This window comes from Nomascus leucogenys, chromosome 12 (genome assembly GCF_006542625.1).
Source record: "Nomascus leucogenys isolate Asia chromosome 12, Asia_NLE_v1, whole genome shotgun sequence".
Classification (NCBI taxonomy): Eukaryota; Metazoa; Chordata; class Mammalia; order Primates; family Hylobatidae; genus Nomascus; species Nomascus leucogenys.
In genome coordinates this window covers 28141842-28161222 of record NC_044392.1, presented here as the reverse complement: position 1 = coordinate 28161222, position 19381 = coordinate 28141842, and the positions used below count along the sequence as shown (strand labels likewise).

Here is a 19381-nt window from a genome sequence, read left to right as displayed (position 1 = left end):
TAATCCAGGCACCAGCACTAGGGCTTCCAGACATGACAAAGCCGTTTTACCTGTATGTTCATGAAAGAAAAGGAATGGCTACAGGAGTCTTAGTGCAAATGCCAGGGTCATGGTATCAGCCTGTAGCATATTTGTCCAAGCAACTAGACTTGGTGGCTATAGGATGGCCACCCTGTTTCAAGGTGCTGGCCACCACTGCCTCGTTAGCCAAGGGTGCTAACAAGCTCACATTTTGACAGAAGCTGATAATTCAGGTGCCCCACACAGCTGTCACCCTGATGGAACAGAGAGGACATTGTTGGCTCTCTAACCCTAGGATGCTAAGATACCAAGGGCTCCTATGTGAGAATCCATACATCACCTTAGAGACTGTGAATACCCTAAATCTGGCCACATCGTTACCAATAGAATACGAGGAGCATGGGAAGCCCCTGCTATGTGCCGCAGGGTACCACTGCTGTATAGAAACAGTGCGTGAGGTCTTTTCAAGCCGAAAAGACTTGAAAGACCAGCCTCTAAAGGACCCTGACATTGAATATTTTACTGATGGAAGCAACTTCATATCCAAAGGTATCAGAAAGGCTGGATATGCTGTAGTCACATTAAGCTCAGTGGCTGAGGCCTGCCCTCTACCAGTCGGAACCTCAGCGCAGAAGGCAGAACTAATAGCTCTCACAAGAGCACTATTTCTAGCGAAGGGAAAGTTAGTGAATATCTCTACTGACTCAAGATATTCTTTTGCCACCTTGCATGCTTATGGACCCATTTACAAAGAAAGAAGACTGTTAACTACTGAAGGAAAGGAAATAAAAGACAAAAAAGAAATAGAGCAGCTCCTAGAGGATGTATGGGCTCCAAAGGAAGTATCAGTCATCCACTGTAAAGGACATCAAACAAGAGGAAGTGATAAGGCTATAGGAAACAGAAAAGCAGACAAGGAAGCAAAAAGGGCTACATGAACAGAAATAACAAAGAAAGAAGAGACTAATACTATGCCCTTATTAGAGCCTCCCCTTGCAGAGACTCCTAACTACTCATCCAACGAGAAGGCGTAGTTCATGCAGGAAAACAGGAGTTATCAAAAAGGAGGCTGGTGGCAGTTTTCAGACAGGAGCGTTGCCATTCCAGAAGCCATTGCCCCCCGATTTATAAAGCAGTTTCACCAAGGAATACACATGGGGAAAACAGCTTTAGAAATTCTCGTAGGGCAGTATTTCTATGTGCCACACCTAACTGCTATCACTCGAGCCATCTGTGAGCAGTGTGTTACTTGCTCCAAGAATAGCCCAAGGCAAGGGCCTACTCGGCCCCCAGGAATTCAAGAAACAGGAGCAGTGCCATGTGAAAACCTACTTGTAGACTTTACCAAACTGCCTCAGGCTGGAGGCTATTGGTACATGTTAGTGTTTGTCTGCACCTTTTCAAGGTGGGTCAAGGCATTCCCCACCAGGACAGAAAAGGCACGAGAAGTAACCAGGATATTATTAAAAGACATTATGCCTAGATTTGGACTGCCTCTAACTTTAGGCTCAGACAACGGACCAGCTTTTGTGACAGAAGTAGTACAGCAACTAACTCAGATGTTAAAGATTAAATGGCAACTGCATCCCTCCTATGGCCCACAAAGTTCTAAAAAAGTTCAAAGGATGAACCAGACACTGAAACAACTGTTGAAGAAGTTTTGCCAAGAGACTGATTTAAGGTAGGATCGGTATTGCCCATGGTCCTTCTCTGAGTCAGGTGTACCCCTACTAAATTAACTGGGTATTCACCCTAGGAGTTAGTGTACAGCCAACCACCCCCACTTATATCTCAGGTGAAAGGAGATTTAAAGGAAACTGGAGAACTGACCCTAAGAAGACCAATGCAAGCATTAGGTGAGGTAATATAAGAAGTACAAAGATAGATAAGAGAAAGAATACCTGTTAGCCTTACAGATGCAATACATCCCTTTCAACCTGGGGACTATGTACTTGTTAAACGCTGGAATCCTACCACCCTTGGGCCCTTATGGGATGGCCCCCATATTGTGATCATGTCTATGCCTATTGATGTTAAAGTTACAGGTATTATACCTTGGATCCATCACAGCTGACTGAAACCTGCAGCCTCAGTCCAAGACCAGTGGACAAGTCAGCAAGATCCAGATCATCCAACTCAACTGATCTTGCAGAGAAACCAAGGCGCAGCAGGAAAAGACGACCACCCTGCTCCAACCACACCAGACGCTGGTCAGTCGATGCATGGCTGAAGCTTGAGGAAACGTCAAGCTCTGCTCTAGTCACACAACCGGAAGCTGACTAGTCTATGCACGGCCGAAGCCTAAGGAAGTCGGTGCCATATAAGTAAATGTAGATTTAATTTGCAAGTGTAGTTATACTATTGCTTCTACTGATTGTCTTGGTGTCATGCTATCTTTGCAATTGCTATCCAACTTGTTGCCTAGGAGGATGCCCATGCATAGTATAAGCTTGATCACACTAATATCAATAATGTTAGCAGGCACAGGAGGAAACCAAGATAACTGCTATCATTGTATAATAGAAGCTTGGTCTGGTAAAAGTATAATTAAGACTCTGTTATATCAAACTTATTATAAATGTACAGGACAGGAACTCCCCTGGAGACATGTGTTTATAATTAAACCAGCTATTCTGTCTGTGACCCAGGAAATGGGCAACCTCAAGTATGTTATGATCCAGGCCTTCCACCCTATGACTTCTGGTTTGAAATCCAAATAGGGAAACCTTTGTTACCCTCAAAGGCCAATCCTAAAGACGTTGGAACTAGAAAACTCATAAGCAAAACACAGGTATTCCCTTATTCACATAAAGTATCTATTTCTATATATTTTGATGCCTGTCAGGCTGCCCACCTCAGCAAACTAAACAATCTAGGAGAAGTCTGCAAGAAGTTAAGACAGGAAAGAGTCAGCAGTAAAGCTGCTAATATCATAATAGGAGAACCAGAAGAAGAATGTCCTGATTGTAACATTCAATGGACCACACATGAATTCAACCAACACCTATATACAGGGAGAATACCTCTGCTTGCCAGCCAAGAAGCAAAGATTCGTTGTGCGACTAAAACATGCAACCCCCTTAATCTGACCATATTATAGACAAACATAACTTTTTGGACTAAAGGACATCAAAGAGAGCTAAGCTTTGATCGAGAAGGAGCAAATCTAGGTGTTCCATTAGTCATTATTAAAAAGACTCAAAGAGCTAAAGTTCAAATCAGTCCAATGTCACAGTTTAGATTTTTGAAATCCTTCAATAAACATTTTAACCCCAAGAAGCCAAAAGTTCAGATTCCACCAATGTCAGCTGAGAACCTATTTTGCTCAGCTAGCTGAAAGAATTGTTACGAATCTTGGAGTCACCTCATGTTATATATATGGAGGTACCTGTATAGGTGACCAATGCCCCTGGGAGGCTAGAGAACTAATACCACAAGGTAACTTTACCATATCAGGATTTGTTACAAAGTTCAATGCAAACCCAAGTGTCTGGCTATTAAAAACCCCTATCATTGGAAAATACTGCATAGCACAATGGGGGAAAGACTTTCAGACTCCAGCAGGAGATACAACCTGTCTAGGTCAACAATACTTTAAAGAGTCTAAGAACAAGACACAGTGGAGAAGCTTCATAGACAATTTCTCTGTGCCAGATTTTAACCCTCTCAGTTTCCAGTGCTGAATCAGTTGTGGTATCAACTAGATGCTCCAAATGTTTGGAGAGCACCAGCAGGACTATACTGGATCTGTGGGACAAAAGCTTATCAACTATTGCCCGAGAAATGGACCAGAGCCTGTGTGTTAGAGACAATAAGACCATCCTCCTTCTTGCTCCCACTGAAACAAGGGGAAGATTTAAGTTACTCAGTCTATAATGAAGAAAAAAAAAGGGCCAGAAGAAACGTCTTTACTCAGATAAGTACTATAGAAAAGATAAACATAACATAAAAAAGGACATTAAGATAGGTAGCTGGAAAGATAACGAATGGCCTCCTAAAAGAATTATCAAATAATATGGGCCAGCTACATAGGCCCAAGATGGATCATGGGACAACTGCACCCCATTTACATGTTAAACCAAATTATAAAATTGCAAGCAGTACTAGAGATTATAGTCAATGAGACAGCTCAAACCTTAGATCTGTTAGCCATACGGGCCACTCAAATGAGAGATGCTATATACCAAAACAGACTAGCATTAGACTATCTCCTAGCGTCAGAAGGAGGAGTTTGTGGTAAGCTTAATTTAACCAATTGTTGCTTACAGATCAATAATAATAGAAGAGCTGTTATGCAAATTACTGCCAGAATGAGGAAGTTAGCCCAAGTCCCAGTCCAGACTTGGTCCGGGTGAAGCCCAAACTCACTTTTTAGAGAATGGTTCTCATGGTTTGGAGGCTTTAAAACTTTGATAATTGGTTTTATAGCTATAATTGGAGGATGTCTAATACTGGCTTGTCTTTTACCTCTCCTCATGAGAAGCATCCAGTCTACTATTAAAGCAATAGTGGACCAAACAACTACCACCAAAATGATAGCATTACAAAAATACCAACCAGTCCCCCAGGAAAAATACGTGCCTACACAAGAAAAAATAAACTATCGTGGTGCTCTTTATTAATGTACACTTATGGCGAGCACCAAAGAGGGGGGATGAAGAAGGAATTCATGGATTTTACAAGTATAATCAAAGACAGCCAACAATTTTTACTTTTTCCTTCAAAAGCTAAGTGTAGTGTAGCTCCCCTGTAGTCTAAGTTAGAAAAGAATACTAACAGCCTGTTTTTCCTTCTGTGCTCAGCAAGCCTTATCTGTACTTGCTAGTTTCACATTCCTTGAGGCTCAGCGAGTTCCTGCTTCACCTCCCTAGTGCAGCCGCAAAGTTACAAGGTTAATACAGAAACATGGTTTCCCAGGGATGTGGAACATGTAGTATAGATAAATGTAAAAGTCTGATCAACTGCCTTTGTTCTCACTTCTGTGAGTATGCTTCCTGCATCATGTAGCTCCTGGCCACTGACTGCTTAAAAGGTGGCTGCTTTCTTTATCCAGGGCTCAGACTTTCCTGGACGCTAGTCCTACTGAGCCAGGTGATCACCTTTTAATAAAGACCTTTTCTGAACTCACTCTGTTAGGTCTCTCCCATCTTTGATTGTCCCAAAACAACATAATAGCTGAAATGGTCAAAGATATTAATGTAGACAGAATCTCCTTCTATATTTTTAATATTTACTCTATGTTTCTTATGCCAACACCATCTAGCTCAGCCCTAACCCTCTTCAAAACAGTCTTGTCTCCTCTCTAATTCTTTTTCAGCCATACTGTTTCATTTTATTTTTCTACCTTTCCTTCCTTTTCAATGTTTCTCACTCCCATTTTCCTAACTCCTATCCATCATTGGTTTCCAGTCCTTAATTTGAAGAAACAATGTTACCCATTCTTCATGGGAGGACAAATGCATCCCAAATTCCATGATGCCTAACTTATATACTTCTTGCCTCAAATATAATTACTAAAAACAAATACAGTATAAATATTAAACAAATGAACAATAATCATCAATTGGTGGGTTACTTTCAAGGAAGAGTTGTTTTGTGACAAATTATACTCTCTCATTCCTATACCACACTCATCAAGGTTGCTGCACATCATCTTCCCGAGGGCACCAAGGAGAACATCACAGCAGTAAGACTACACCTTCACTATGTATCAAGAAACCTCTGGCAAGTGAATCTCAATTCCTACTTCAGACTAAACACAATTCTAATCAACAGCTCTATGACTGTGACAAGCAACATTGGTGCCCACATACTAGCTCCTAAAATATTCTTTATGGCTTCCTTTTTTGTACAAACTGATGTGGTTCTTTTAAGCCACTGAGCTCATCCCTACTATAATGCCAAGGACTATGTTAAAAAATAATTGTCTTATTCACAGGCCCTCTCCTAAGAGACCCATTCCTTACTCTTCCCTCTTCTGCCTTTACTTAACTCACCTCATTACCAAGTTCACTACCCTCCCGTTCGGATCTTCACCTTATCTATACTGGCTGTCACCTTGATTCCTCTCAAAATTTTGACTCTCTCCTTAGTCAAACTGATCTCAGCAGTACTCAGTTTGAGTAATGCCCTTCCAGGTTCTGCCTAGTTCCTATCCTACTGCTGTCCCCTCAGGCTCACTCAGTTCACCTAAGCCCTGCAGCTAAGACTCCTGTAGGTTGAATTTAAGTTTCGAAGTTCAGATTCCCCATGGCCTTTAGAAAAATCCTCATACTTCAGGAAAACTTGGAGGAAATCCATAAAGTCAGTTAGCTTACACATAGTTCTGAAAGCTAAAGAAAACACATAACTAAAATATAGAGGTGATCAAATTTTTTATCCTTTCTCATGGAGCTTTTTTTAAAAAAAAATAAAGTTATATTTCACCATTTTTAATAAATCCAGCTGAAGGAGATTCTGGTCAGTTTGGGGAGTTCAGTGCTGAGAGGCTGCCCAGTGTTTTCTCCCAACTCCATCTTCTGAAAAGAGATAATACTATTTAATTGAGATAGACACAAAACATAGGGGGGTTAGTCAGTTTCCCATCCTTCTAACATTATAATTGGTTCAGGAGTGGGCATGGACTCAGACAACACCAATTAGATGGTTCCCTAGGTAGGGCAGTTCCATTATTGGGAGACAGCTGTTCTCTCTCCACTTAGGTATAGTTGTGATGATGACCCCTCAGAGCAGCTGGAGGCCACCTTCCCAGCTGCATGGAGAAAGCCCACCTAAAGTCTGAAAGGTTCCATGAGGCACTACCTTAGATATTTCTGAATTCTTAACAAATGACTTTATAATTCCACCATGGATTTTATCTTTTCCCAGAAACCATTCCTTAGGTGGAGAACTTTTTGCCATCTAGAAAGGATAGGATTGAAAAGCAATTTTATTTTCAAAGCCAGTGAGCACTGGCTCTTTTCTATATCTTCTAAATCCTAAAATTTATTTGAAAGCTGAAATGTTCCTTCTCAGTTTCTCTCTCTCATTTAGTAGAAGCCACACTCAGTCTGGAAATATCCTTAGCAGGGTCATCAAGTTCGTTCCTTAGACAAAATGTGGCCAAACTTACCCACCATCTCCTAACAAGGGTTTCTCCAGCTTCCAATAACATTTTCCTCTCTTTACTATAAACTCACCAATAGCCTCCTAGAAGGCCCTAGGGCTTCTGCTAATATTGTACTTGAAGGCCTGTAGCTTTCACCCACACCCTCCTCCAGGCCTTTCTGTCCTCTACCATCTAGTCCCAAAGACAATGCCACGTATTTTAGGTTTTGTTATGTCAATTTCTCACTTCCAAGTTATACAATTTGTGAATTATATATTGTTAAGTAACAAACACAAAACTGAGTAGCTTAAAACAATAACAATCATTTATTTCGTTCACAAATCTGCAATTTTTTACATGGCTCAGCACAGAAGGCTTGTCTCCACTCCATACAGCATCAGCTGGGCTGGCTTGACTGGAGGATCTGCTTCAAAGATGGCTCACTCATATGGCTGGCAAGTTGGGGATGACTGCAGGCTGGAGCTCAACCAAGGCTGTGGGCTGGGGCCTCAGTTCCTCCCTGTGGCTCTCTCTATAGGCTGGTCAAGAGCGAGCATCTCAAGAGAAAGCATTTCCCCTAGTTAGGCAGAGGCCTCATCACCTTTTATGATCTAGCCTCAGAAATCACATAGAATCACTTCCACTGTAGTGATGAGCCTGCCCAGATTCAAGAGGAAAGAACAGAGACACATCTGTCTATGCAAGGAATGTCATGACCATATTGTAAGAAGAGCACGTGGGAAGGGAGATGTGGCCATCCTGGAAAATACAATCTACCACATATTAGATTGAACATGGGGGCAACTGTCAGTCCTTTACAATCTGGGGGCATCATGTTAATCTAAATAGCAATCTACTTAGTCCAGAGCAGTAGTTCTCAAAGGCTGGACCACAGGCCAGTTCTGATTCATGACAAAAGTTCCATCATATATGACAAAATAAGAAAAATAAATACAACATAAAGATATATAGTAAAACAATTTATTTAACTTAAAGGGTAGAGCCCTACACTGAGATCTCTTCCCTTTTCTGGTGTTAAAATGTCTTTTGTTAAATGATAGTGACAGTAGATAGTAGTTGTTTTATTCATGATGTCCTATTAATCTCCTCCCCTTATTTTTTTACATTTTTTCTGTTCAATTAAATACAGAAGTCTAAAGAACTACTGCCTAAAAGTTATCATAACATTGAATTTAGCCTTTGATTGACTACTTCCCAAATAATATGGCAGCTTCATTGATTTATTAGTATGCACTTTGAATAGTAATTACTTTGTGGATGTTCAGAAAAAGCCATGCAGCTATCTATGTAACAGCTCAAACTCAAAGCCTAAGGGCATTTAAAGTCTCCTATGAATATATCTATAATTCAATGCAACAATATGTAACAAGAGATACTATAACTCTCAAAATGGACTAAAATTGTAAATCTATAGATATAAATAAATGTTCAGATTCTCACATCAAAGGAATCTTTGACATGAGATCCAGGAATCTGTTGGTAATCACTTGGTTCACATGCCAGAAAGTAAAGTGACATTCAAGGTGAAGGCTTAGAAAATAGAAGGTCAGAGGAGAAATTAGGCGTAGAGTTACAATGTTGGATATATGTGTGGCTTATCTGCTAGAGGAGTAGGAGTTAAAATGGGGCAAGATATGGAGATAAGTGTTGGGAGTCATTTTTATAAAGGTGCACAAGCTCTATAAATTAATGAAGAGGTAATGAGTTCTATGTATAAGGTATTATTAAAAGATAATTCATTCAGTTATTTACTAACTTACTATTTTATGGACTCTTTAGGTATAAAAAAAGAACAAAACAAAATCCCTACCCTCAAAAAGCTTACAATTCACACAGAAAGACAAACCTGTGAACAATTAAGTAGAATACAGTATGAGGCTATTAGCATTATGGGTGCCCTAAACAGGGAAAGACTCATTCTTCATAATACTGGTGACAGGGAAGGTCATGGAATAGAGAATTACAGATTGCTTTACCAAAGGTTAGGATTGAATTTTGAGAAATTCCCACAACTGGGGGCAAGAGGAAGAAGAGGAACTGGTGAAGGAGTTAGAAAAGCAGTTTTAAGAGAGTAGAGGAATCATAATTGGCATAAAAGTGCCAACACAAGGAGTTTAAAAATAGCATCAGCGAATGTATCAAAAGCTATAAAAAGTTTGAGGATAAGGATTGAAAGATTAATAAAGAGGAAAAATAGGTTTATTTTATACTAAGGGGTCTCCAGAAATGCCTTGGTCTAATTTAGAAATCTTTGAAGTAAGAATCCAGGAATCCCTCCCCAATCTGGAACACACTCCTGGAAAGTAATGTTGTATTCAAAATCCAAGCTCAGAAAATGTAGAGTTAGAGTAGAAAGGACAAAAATGGCACCTGGACTTTTCCTAAATTATTGCAGTCCTTAAGGACACTGGTCTTCGCACAATATACTGTATTAAGAAAATGCGCTAGGCATAGTGGTTCACAGCTGTAATCCCAGGACTTTGGGAGGCCAAGTCAGGAGGAATGCTTGAGGCCAGGAACTCAAAGACCAGCCTGGGAAACGTAGCAAGACTCTATCTCTGCAAATGTTTATTTGTTTTTATTATTATTTTTTTGAGATGGAGTCTCGCTCTGTCATCCAGGCTGGAATGCAGTGGTGCAATCTCGGCTCACTGCAACCTCCACCTCCCGGGCTCAGGTGATTCTCCTGCCTCAGCCTCCCAAGTCACTGGGATTACAGGCACATGCCACCATATACAGCTAAATTTTTGTATTTTTAGTAAAGACAGGGTTTCACCATGTTGGCCAGGCTTGTCTCAAACCGCTGACCTCAGGTGATCTACCTGCCTCGGCCTCCCAAAGTGCTTGGATTACAGGTGTGAGCCAGCACCCAGCCTGCAAATGTTTATTTTTTAATTACCCAAGCATGGTGGGAGGATCACTTGAGTACAGAGTTACAGGTTACAGTGAGCTATGATCATGATAACTCCACTGCATTCCAGCCTGGGCAGGAGAGGGAGACCCTGCCAAGAAGGGGTTGGGTTGGGGGGAGTGGAGACAGAGAGATAAGAGAGGAAGAAGAAGGAGGAGGAGAGGGAAGAGGAGGAGGAAAGAGAAGAGGAGGGGGAGGGGAGGGGAGAGGAAGGGAGAGAAAGGGAGGGGAAGGGAGAGGAAGGGAGGGGAAGGGAGAGGAAGGGAGGGGAAGGGAGAGGAAGGGAAGGGAAGGAAATGGAAGAGAAAGGAAGGAGAAGGGGAAGGGAAGGGAAAAGGGAGAAGGAAGGAAAAAAAGAAAAAGGAGCAAACACAGGTCTTCTTTGTACTGCTCCATAAACTCCCACTGGGTCGGCCAAAAAGGTGGGTGAAAGTTATTGCAGTGTTCTTTTGCTTTAAAAAACTGAAACTGAATTGTTCATACATTAAAAGGATAAAAAACTTAAAACTTTGGGAGACATTTAAAATAGGGTTATCTCAAAACCATGGTTAAATAAATGTCAACTGACAAAGTATTACTGAATTACCCATTCCTTTTCCTTCTCCCCATAAGGGAAAACTAGCTTTCAGAACAGGACAAAGAAGAGAAAGTCATAAGAACAAACAATACGTGCTTTTCAAAAACCATTTTCTTTTCTGTAAAACTTTTCCATAAAGTCACAATGTAAGAGAAGGTTGAGGCGCCTGATTAAATAAGCTAGAAAAAAAGCTTTCCAAACCACCAATATGAAACCAACTATCGTACTTAAAACCTAGGAAATATAAAACAGAATGGGAGGGGAAATGGCCTTCAGTCCAGTTACAATATCTGTATTGCCAGCCTTATAGAATAGGAGAACTCTTCTAAATATAAAACTATACAGATTTGTGTTTATTAATTTATAGATAGAAGGAGGTCAAAGATAAAGAGGGTTTTTACTCAGAGGTATACCCCACCTCACCGGTGAATTTTAATTTTGGACATAAAAAGTGATAGTTGTACCCAGAGGCTCCTAATCCAAGCCAGTCTTAATATTTCCTTGTTCCAAGTGTCATTCCATAAGATTTCCTTTTTAGACAGGGAGAACAAATTTTTTTCTCTGGAAATAGCCAAATATGTCCTTTTATATGGAATGCCTCAATTACACAGAAAATTATTAGATTCTTTGAGTAGTTCTTAAAGCCTCCACATGGTCTTCATGAATGATTTATACCCAAGTGCTTTCCTGAAGGAGCACGTGAAACTCACATGGGGCTGTGCTTGGAGGAGCAGAGGCGAGGCCAGAGTCCAGACATAAGCATGCTGAACAGGCCAAACAAAACAAGGGTGATGTAATGTTGTATTTAAAGAAACCCACATCTGTTTTCTCAATTTCAAATGGCACGAATAGGTTTGCCTTTCAGATACTAGAAGAAAATGTGGCCTTTTACAGAGCATATGTTCAGTGGGAGGTATCATCTTGACTTCTCTTCTGGTCATGGCTTGTTATAGATTTGGCACTTTTCACTTGACCTGAGAGAAAACAGATTTTAAAGTTACATTTAATTAGTTTGCAATATGAAACAAAATGAAGCCAGTTTTTAAGACAATAAGCATGGAATAAATTAGATTGTCCCAGGCTGAACCAGCTACTAATTCTAGTGTTGTTGGTATGTCATTCAGATAGTCTCTCCTGTTCATTATATTTAAAGCTGTGAGGTCACATTTCTCATATAATCAGTATTATTGTCCCTAGTTCTGCCATTGATGAGAATAACTTTGAATAAACCGCTAAACCTCTCTTGTCTTCACTTTCTTCACTGCAAAGTCAGGGTTCATTTCAGAGGTTTCATCCAGATCTAACATTCTGTGATATGAAGGTGCTTAGAGAACATGTGATATAGTGGGTTGGGGGACAGAGGCAAATCTTCACAGGTGAGAAGGGAAGGAGGGGGGATTGTTGGGCCAGGTTAATGGTACTGGTGAAGAGGTGGGAATAACTGTATATCCAATAGTCCCAGCTACTTAGGAGGCTGAGGCAGGAGGACTGTTTGAACCCAGGAATTCAAGTTCAGCCTGGGTAACATAGCAAGACCCTGTCTCTAAAGAAAATAATTGTAATTGAAAAACAAATTAAGCAATCACAAAATCTTAAAAACTAAAAAATAATTCAGGTCTTAATTATCTCACTCCTAAACTATACTCACTTTCTCTAGTCTCCTCTCCCTCCAATCCATTTTGCAAACAAGGCCAGATTATCCTCCCCTACTTAATCTCTCTTCTCTCTCACTCCAAAGCCTTTAAATGGCATCCCACTGCCCAAAAAATAAAGCCGAAACTTCTACGTTTACAATTTAGTAGTTTTAATAAAATGATCACATGTTAACTTTGCAATAACTCTATTTTCTACATTTCTACTGTACCTTGACACAGATTCAACTACAATCAGCCACATGGGTACTGGCCACTTCCTTATTTCCCACATTTCCACTTTTGATCATAATATTGTGCTTTCACGCTGGCTACCCATCCTCTCAGGAAACTCTCCTTTCTTCATGATGCTTTATCTTTATACTTAGGCTTCTCTGATCATATGGAGCACTTAGATTATCTTTTCAGGTATGTTCTACTCACAAACTAAGTGGTAGGCTCCTAGGAGAGTGCTATGTGTGTGCTCAACAGATCATATGATTCATATTAGTTCTAGATGACAAGAAACATTCTGTCATACTGTAATATCTGGACTAGGTTAAGTGTCTTAACCTTTAAAAATCCACAACTCCTTTTTGATAAACATAAAAATCTTAGGTACTGATTATCCACATGCAGAAGAATTAAATTGGACCCCTATGGCCCAATACATATATATATATATATACACACACACACACACACACACACACACATACACACACACTATAAAAATATATATCTCAAAACATATCACAGAACCAAACATTAGTGCTAAAACTACAAAACTCTTAGAAGAAAACATAGAATTAAATCTTGGTGACCTTGGATTGGCAATGGTTTCTTAGGTATGACACAGAAAGCAGAAGCAACAAAGGAAAAACAGATAAATTGAACTCAATCCAAATACAGTTTTTTGTGTTCCAAAACATAATTAAGAAAATGACAAGACAATCCAGAGAATGGGAGGAAATAGAATCATATTTCTGATGAGAGACTTGTATCCAGAATACATAAAGAACTCATATAACTAAAAAATAAAAAGACAATCCAATCTACAGGTGGCAAGGGCAGGTGTGGTGGCTCACACCTGTAATTCCAGCACTTTGGGAGGCCGAGGCGAGTAGATCACTTGAGCCCAGGAGTTTGAGAACAGCCTGGGCAATATGGCAAAACCCTGTCTCTACAAAATGTAGAAAAATTAGCCAGGTGTGGTGGCATACCCATGTACTCCCAGCTACTTCAGAGGCTGAGGTGGGAGGATCGCTTGGGCCCAGGGAGGTTGAGGCTGCAGTGAGCTGTAACTGTGCCACTGCACTGCAGCCTGGGCAACAGAGTGACAGCCTATCTTAAAAAGAAAGAAAGAAAAGAAAGAGAGAGGGAGGAAGGAAAGAAGGAAAGAAGGAAGGAAGGAAGGAAAAGTTTCTTCCCTTTAATGACAAGGAAAAGAAAAAAATAAAAATGGGCAAGTAATTCACATAGATACTTCTCCAGAGAAAATATAGAAATGGCCAGTAAGCATGAAAAGATGCTTAAAATTGTTAGTAATTTGGGAAATGCAAATCAGAATACATTAAGATACCACTTCATACCCACTAGGATGGCTAATTTTTTCAAAAAAGACAATGACAAATACTGACAAAGATGTGGATAAATTTGAATCTTCATGTACTGCTGGTTGGAATATAAAATGGAAATCAGTTTATAACTCAGCAATATACCAAAGAAAAAGGAAAACATGTGACCACATAAAAATTTTCATACAGTTCATTGTAGCATTATCTATAGTCAAAAGAGTGGAAACCCAAATGTCCATCAATTGATAAATAGATTAAATTTGGGCCGGGCACAATGGCTCATACCTGTAATCCCAGCACTTTGGGAGGCCGAGGCAGGTGGATCACGAGGTCAAGAGATCAAGACCATCCTGGCTAACACGGTGAAACCCCGTCTCTACTAAAAATACAAAAAATTAGCCGAGCATGGTGGCAGGCGCCTGTAATCCCAGCTACTCAGGAGGCTGAGCCAGGAGAATGGCATGAACCCAGGAGGCAGGGCTTGCAGTAAGCCGAGATTGCGCCACCACACTCCAGCCTGGGCAACAGAGCGAGACTCCATCTCAAAAAAAAAAAAAAAAAGAATAAATTTGTACCCACAAAATGGAATATTATTTAGCCATAAAGCAGAATGAAGTACTGATACATGTTACCACATGGATGAACCTTAAAAATATTATGCCAAGTGAGAGAGGCCACCATGAAAGGCCACACATACTATATTATTTCATTTATAAAATGTTCAGGGGCAGGTCCAGAGGGCAGCCATCCTAACCCAACCTGCCCTGCCCCCAGAAAAAAAAAGTTAAAAAAAAAATGTTCAGAGAAGGTAAATCCATAGAGACAGAAAGTAGATTAGTGGCTGCCAGGGCTTGAGGGAGGGAAGAATAGGAAGTGACTGCTAATAGCTATAGGGTTTCTTTTCAGAGAGGTAAAACTCGAAAGTTAGATAAGGGTGATAATTACACAACTTTGTGAATATACTGAAAACCACTGAATTGTACTCTTTAAAATGATTAATTTTAAGGTGTGAGAATTATATCTCAATAAAGCTATTATTTTTAAAAAATGTTAGGGGTGTGCCTGCCACCAAGATTCTGATATGTTCACCTTCCTGATTCTTAGGATAGTATTCCCACAGTAGGTTTTTCCCCAAATATAGAATTATAATACTTAAACTGCTTTTTAAAATGCTGCCAAGAGGAACTGAGATGGCCGATTAGAAAAAGCTGCAGTCCACAGCTCTCATGGAAAATAAAAACAGCGAGTGAATTCAGCACCTTCAAATGAAATATCCAGGTTCTTCCATTGAGACTGACTGGACAAATGGCTTGACCCAGAAAGAATGAAGAAAAGTAGAGTGGGGCAATGGCCCACCCAAGAGCGGCACAGAGCCAAAGGAACCCCCACCCCCAGCCAAGGGAAGCAGTGAGTGATTGTGCGACCACTCACAATGTACGTGTGGCTTATCTGCTGGAGGAGTAAGTAAAGTGAGAAACCACACTTCTCACACAGATCTTTGCAACCCACCAATCACAAGATCCCCTCATGAGCCCATGCTACCAGAGCCTTGGGTCTGATACACAGACTTGTGTGGAGTCTTGGCAAAGCAGATGCTCAGGCTCACACAGAGACCCAGGAGTTTTACATACTCTGGCCCCAGGAATCCCAGCAAGGCAGGAGATCCATTTGTATGCTCCCCTAGGAATAGGGCTGAATCCAGAGAGCCAAGCAGTGTCATTTTGTGGGCCCCGCTTCCACGGCACTTCACAAGTTAAGACCCACCACCTTGGAATTCCTGCCAGACAGCGCAACAGGCTGGAGACTGCCTGAGATGGATGAGTTCCCAGGGGGTAGAGGCAGGTGCCATCCATTTCTGTGGTTTGTTCAACTCAGCCCTTCTAGCCTTCCAGCTCTGGGGAGTTCAAGAAGTCCTGATGAGGAGGAGTCCTGCACAATGCAGCACAGCTGCTGTGCCAGATTGTGGCCAGATGGCTTCTTTAAATGGGACCCCAATGCATCCCCCTTCACTGGGTGGGCCCTCGTGGGCCCTCCCTGAAGGAATTACAGCAACTCCAGCCAGGGTTATACAGACATAACTCTGATCTCTTTTAAGATGGAGCCACTGTGGGGAGGGATGACCGATGTCTCTGTGGTTCAGTCAAAAGCCTTTCCAGCCTGCTGGCTCTGGAGAGTCCAGGCAGTCTGGATGAGGAAGGGCTATCCCCAACACAGTACACCTGCTCTACCAAAAAGCAGCCAGACTGCTTCTTTAAGCAGGTCCCTTATCCCATCCCTCCTGACTGAGTGAGACCTCCCAACACAGGTCTTCAGATACCTCCTACAGGAGTGTCCAGGCTGGCAACAGGTCAATACCCCACTGGGACAAAGCTCCCAGAGAAAAGAGCAGGCTGTTGTCTTTGCTGTTTCACAGGCTTTACTTGCTGATACCTCCAGGTAGAGGAAAAACCAAGGCAACTTCCAGTTTTCTGGAGCCATCCCCCAGCAAACTGCAGCAGCCCTACAGAAAAATGGCCTGACTTTTGAAAGAAAAACACACAAACAGAAAGCAGCAGCAGCAGCAGCATCAACAAAAAAGGCCTCAAAAAAACTCCATTCAAAGGTCAGCAACCTCAAAACTCAAAGGTAGATAAGCCCACAAAGATAAGAAAGAATCAATGCAAAAATGCTGAAAACTCAAAAAGCCAGAGTGCCTCTTCTTCTACAAGTGACTGCAACACCTCTCCAGCAAGGGCACAGAACTGGACTGAGGCCAAGATGGCTGAAATGACAGAAGTAGGCTTTAGAAGGTGGGTAATAATGAACTTCACTGAGCTAAAGGAACACATTATAACCCAATGCAAAGAAGTTAAGAATCATGATAAAACAATACAGGAGCTGAAAACCAGAATAGCCAGTTTAGAGGGGAGCATAACTGATCTGATGGAGCTGAAAACCATGATGCAAGAAATTCACAATGCAAACACAAGTATCAATAGAAGAACAGATGAAGAGGAGGAAAAAATGTCAGAGCTTGAAGACTATCTTTTGAAATAGGAAGACAAGAATACAGAAAAAAAGAATGAAAAGGAATGAACAAAACCTCTGAGAAATATGGGACTATGTAAAAAGACCAAACCTATGACTGATTGGGGTACCTGAAAAAGACAGGGAGAATAAAACCAAGTTGGAAAACATACTTCAGGATATTATCCAGGAGAATTTCCCCAACCTAGCAAGACAGGCCAACATTCAAATTCAGGAAATCCAGAGAACCTCAGTAAGATACTCCATGAGAAGATCAACCTCAAGACACATAATCATCAGATTCTCCAAGGTCAAAATGAAAGAAAAAATGTTAAAGGCAGCCAGACTGAAAGGCCAGGTCACCTACAATGGGAAACCCATCAGACTAACAGTGGACCTCTGAGTGGAAACCCTAAAACCAGAAGAGATTGGGGGCCAATATTCCACATTCTTAAAGAAAAGAATTTCCAACCCAGAATTTCATATCCAGCCAAACTAAGCTTCATAAGCAAAGGAGAAATAAGATCCTTTTCAGACAAGCAAACACTGAGGGAATTTGTCACCACCAGCCCTGCCTTGCAGGAGCTCCTGAAAGAAGCGCTAAATATGGAAAGGAAAACCCATTACCAGCCACTACAAAAACAAATTGAAGTACACAGACCAGTGACACTTTGAAGCAACCACATAAACAAGTCTGCAAAAATAACCAGCTAGCATCATGATGACAGGATCAAATTCACACATAACAATATTAACCTTAAATGTAAATGGGCTAAATGCCCCAATTAAGAGACACAGAATGGCAAGCTGGATAAAGATCCAAGACCCATCAGTACGCTGTCTTCAAGAGACCCATCTCATGTGCAAAGACACACATAGGGAAAAAAGCAGGGATCACAGTCCTAGTTTCTGACAAAACAGACTTTAAACCAACAAAGGTCAAAAAGGACAAAGAAGAAGCTGGGCACAGTGGCTCATGCCTGTAATCCCAGTACTTTGAGAGGCCAACATGGGTGGATCACCTGAGGTCAGGAGTTCTAGACCAGCCTGACCAACATAGGGAAACCCAGTCTCTACTAAAAATACAAAAATTAGCCAGGTGTGGAAGTGGGCACCTGTAATCCCAGCCACTCGGGAGGGAGAGGCAGGAAAATCGTTTGAACCCAGGAGGTGAAGTTTGCAGTAAGCCGAGATTGCACCATTGTACTCCAGCCTGGGTGACAAAGCAAGACTCCATCTCAAAAAAAAAAAAAAAAAAAAAAAAAAAAGACAAAGAAGCAAAGAAGGGCATTACATAACAATAAAGGGTTCAATTCAACAAGAAGGCTAACTATCCTAAATATATATGCACACAATGCAGGAGCACCCAGATTCATAAAGCAAGTTCTTAGAAACCTACAAAGAGACTTAGACTCATACACAATAATAATGGGAGACTTTAACACCCCACTGACAATATTAGAAAAGGCCATCCAGACAGAAAATTACAAAGATATTCAGGATCTGAACTCAGCTTTGGATCAAGCACACTTGATAGATATCTACAAAACTCTTCACCCAAAAACAACAGAATATACGTTCTTCTCATCACCACATGGCACTTAATCAAAAATTGATCACATATGCAGAAGTAAAACACTCAGCAAATGCAAAAGAACTGAAATCATAACAAACTGTCTCTCAGACCACAGTGCAATCAAATTAGAACTCGATGCTGAGAAATTCACTCAAAACCACACAACTGCATGGAAATTGAACAACCTGCTCCTGAATGACTCCTGGGTAAATACTGAAATTAAGGCAGAAATCAAGAAGTTCTTTGAAACTAATGAGAACAAAGAGACAATGTACCAGAATCTCTGGGATACAGCTAAAACAGAGTTAAGAGGGAGATTCACAGCACTAAATGCCCACATCAAAAAGCTGGAAAGATCTCAAATTAACAACACCACAACTGAAAGAACTAGAGAACCAAGAGCAAACAAACCCCAAAGTTAGCAGAAGACAAGAAATAATCAAAATCGGAGCAGAATTGAAGGAGACAGAGACACAGAAAAGCCCTTCAAAAAAATCAATGAATCCAGGAGCTGGTTTTTTGGAAAAAAAATTAATAAAATAGATAGATCACTAGCCAAATTAATAAAGAAGAAAAGCAGAAGAATCAAATAGACACAATAAGAAATGATAAAGATGATATCACCACTGATTCCACATCAAAACAACCATCAGACAAACTATAAACAATTCTATGAACATAAAGTAGAAAATCTGGAAGAAATGAATAAATTCCTGGACACATACACCCTCCCAAGACTGAACCAGGAAGAAATTGAATCCCTGAATAGACCAATAATGAGTTCTGAAATTGAGGCAGTAATAAACAACCTACCAACCAAAAAGAAGCCCAGGACCAGATGGATTTACAGGTGAATTCCACCAGAGGTATAAAGAAGAGCTGGTACCATCTCTACTGAAACTATTCCAAAAAATTGAAAAGGAAGGACTCCTTTCTAACTCATTGTACGAGGCCAGCATCATCCTGATACCCAA

The 19381-nt window shown here is 40.8% G+C and overlaps 1 protein-coding gene across 1 annotated transcript in view; it reads right to left on the bottom strand.

The window, feature by feature from the left end:
• Positions 1–10943: 10943 nt before the first annotated feature.
• The window catches only part of ANKRD45 (ankyrin repeat domain 45), a 51573-nt gene continuing 43135 nt past the window's right edge, over positions 10944–19381 (bottom strand). Inside the window, exon 6 of the mRNA XM_003258895.4 lies at positions 10944–11591. Coding sequence (XP_003258943.2) covers positions 11521–11591 — 71 coding nt within the window. The 3' untranslated portion in view covers positions 10944–11520. The remainder of the gene's footprint in view (positions 11592–19381) is intronic.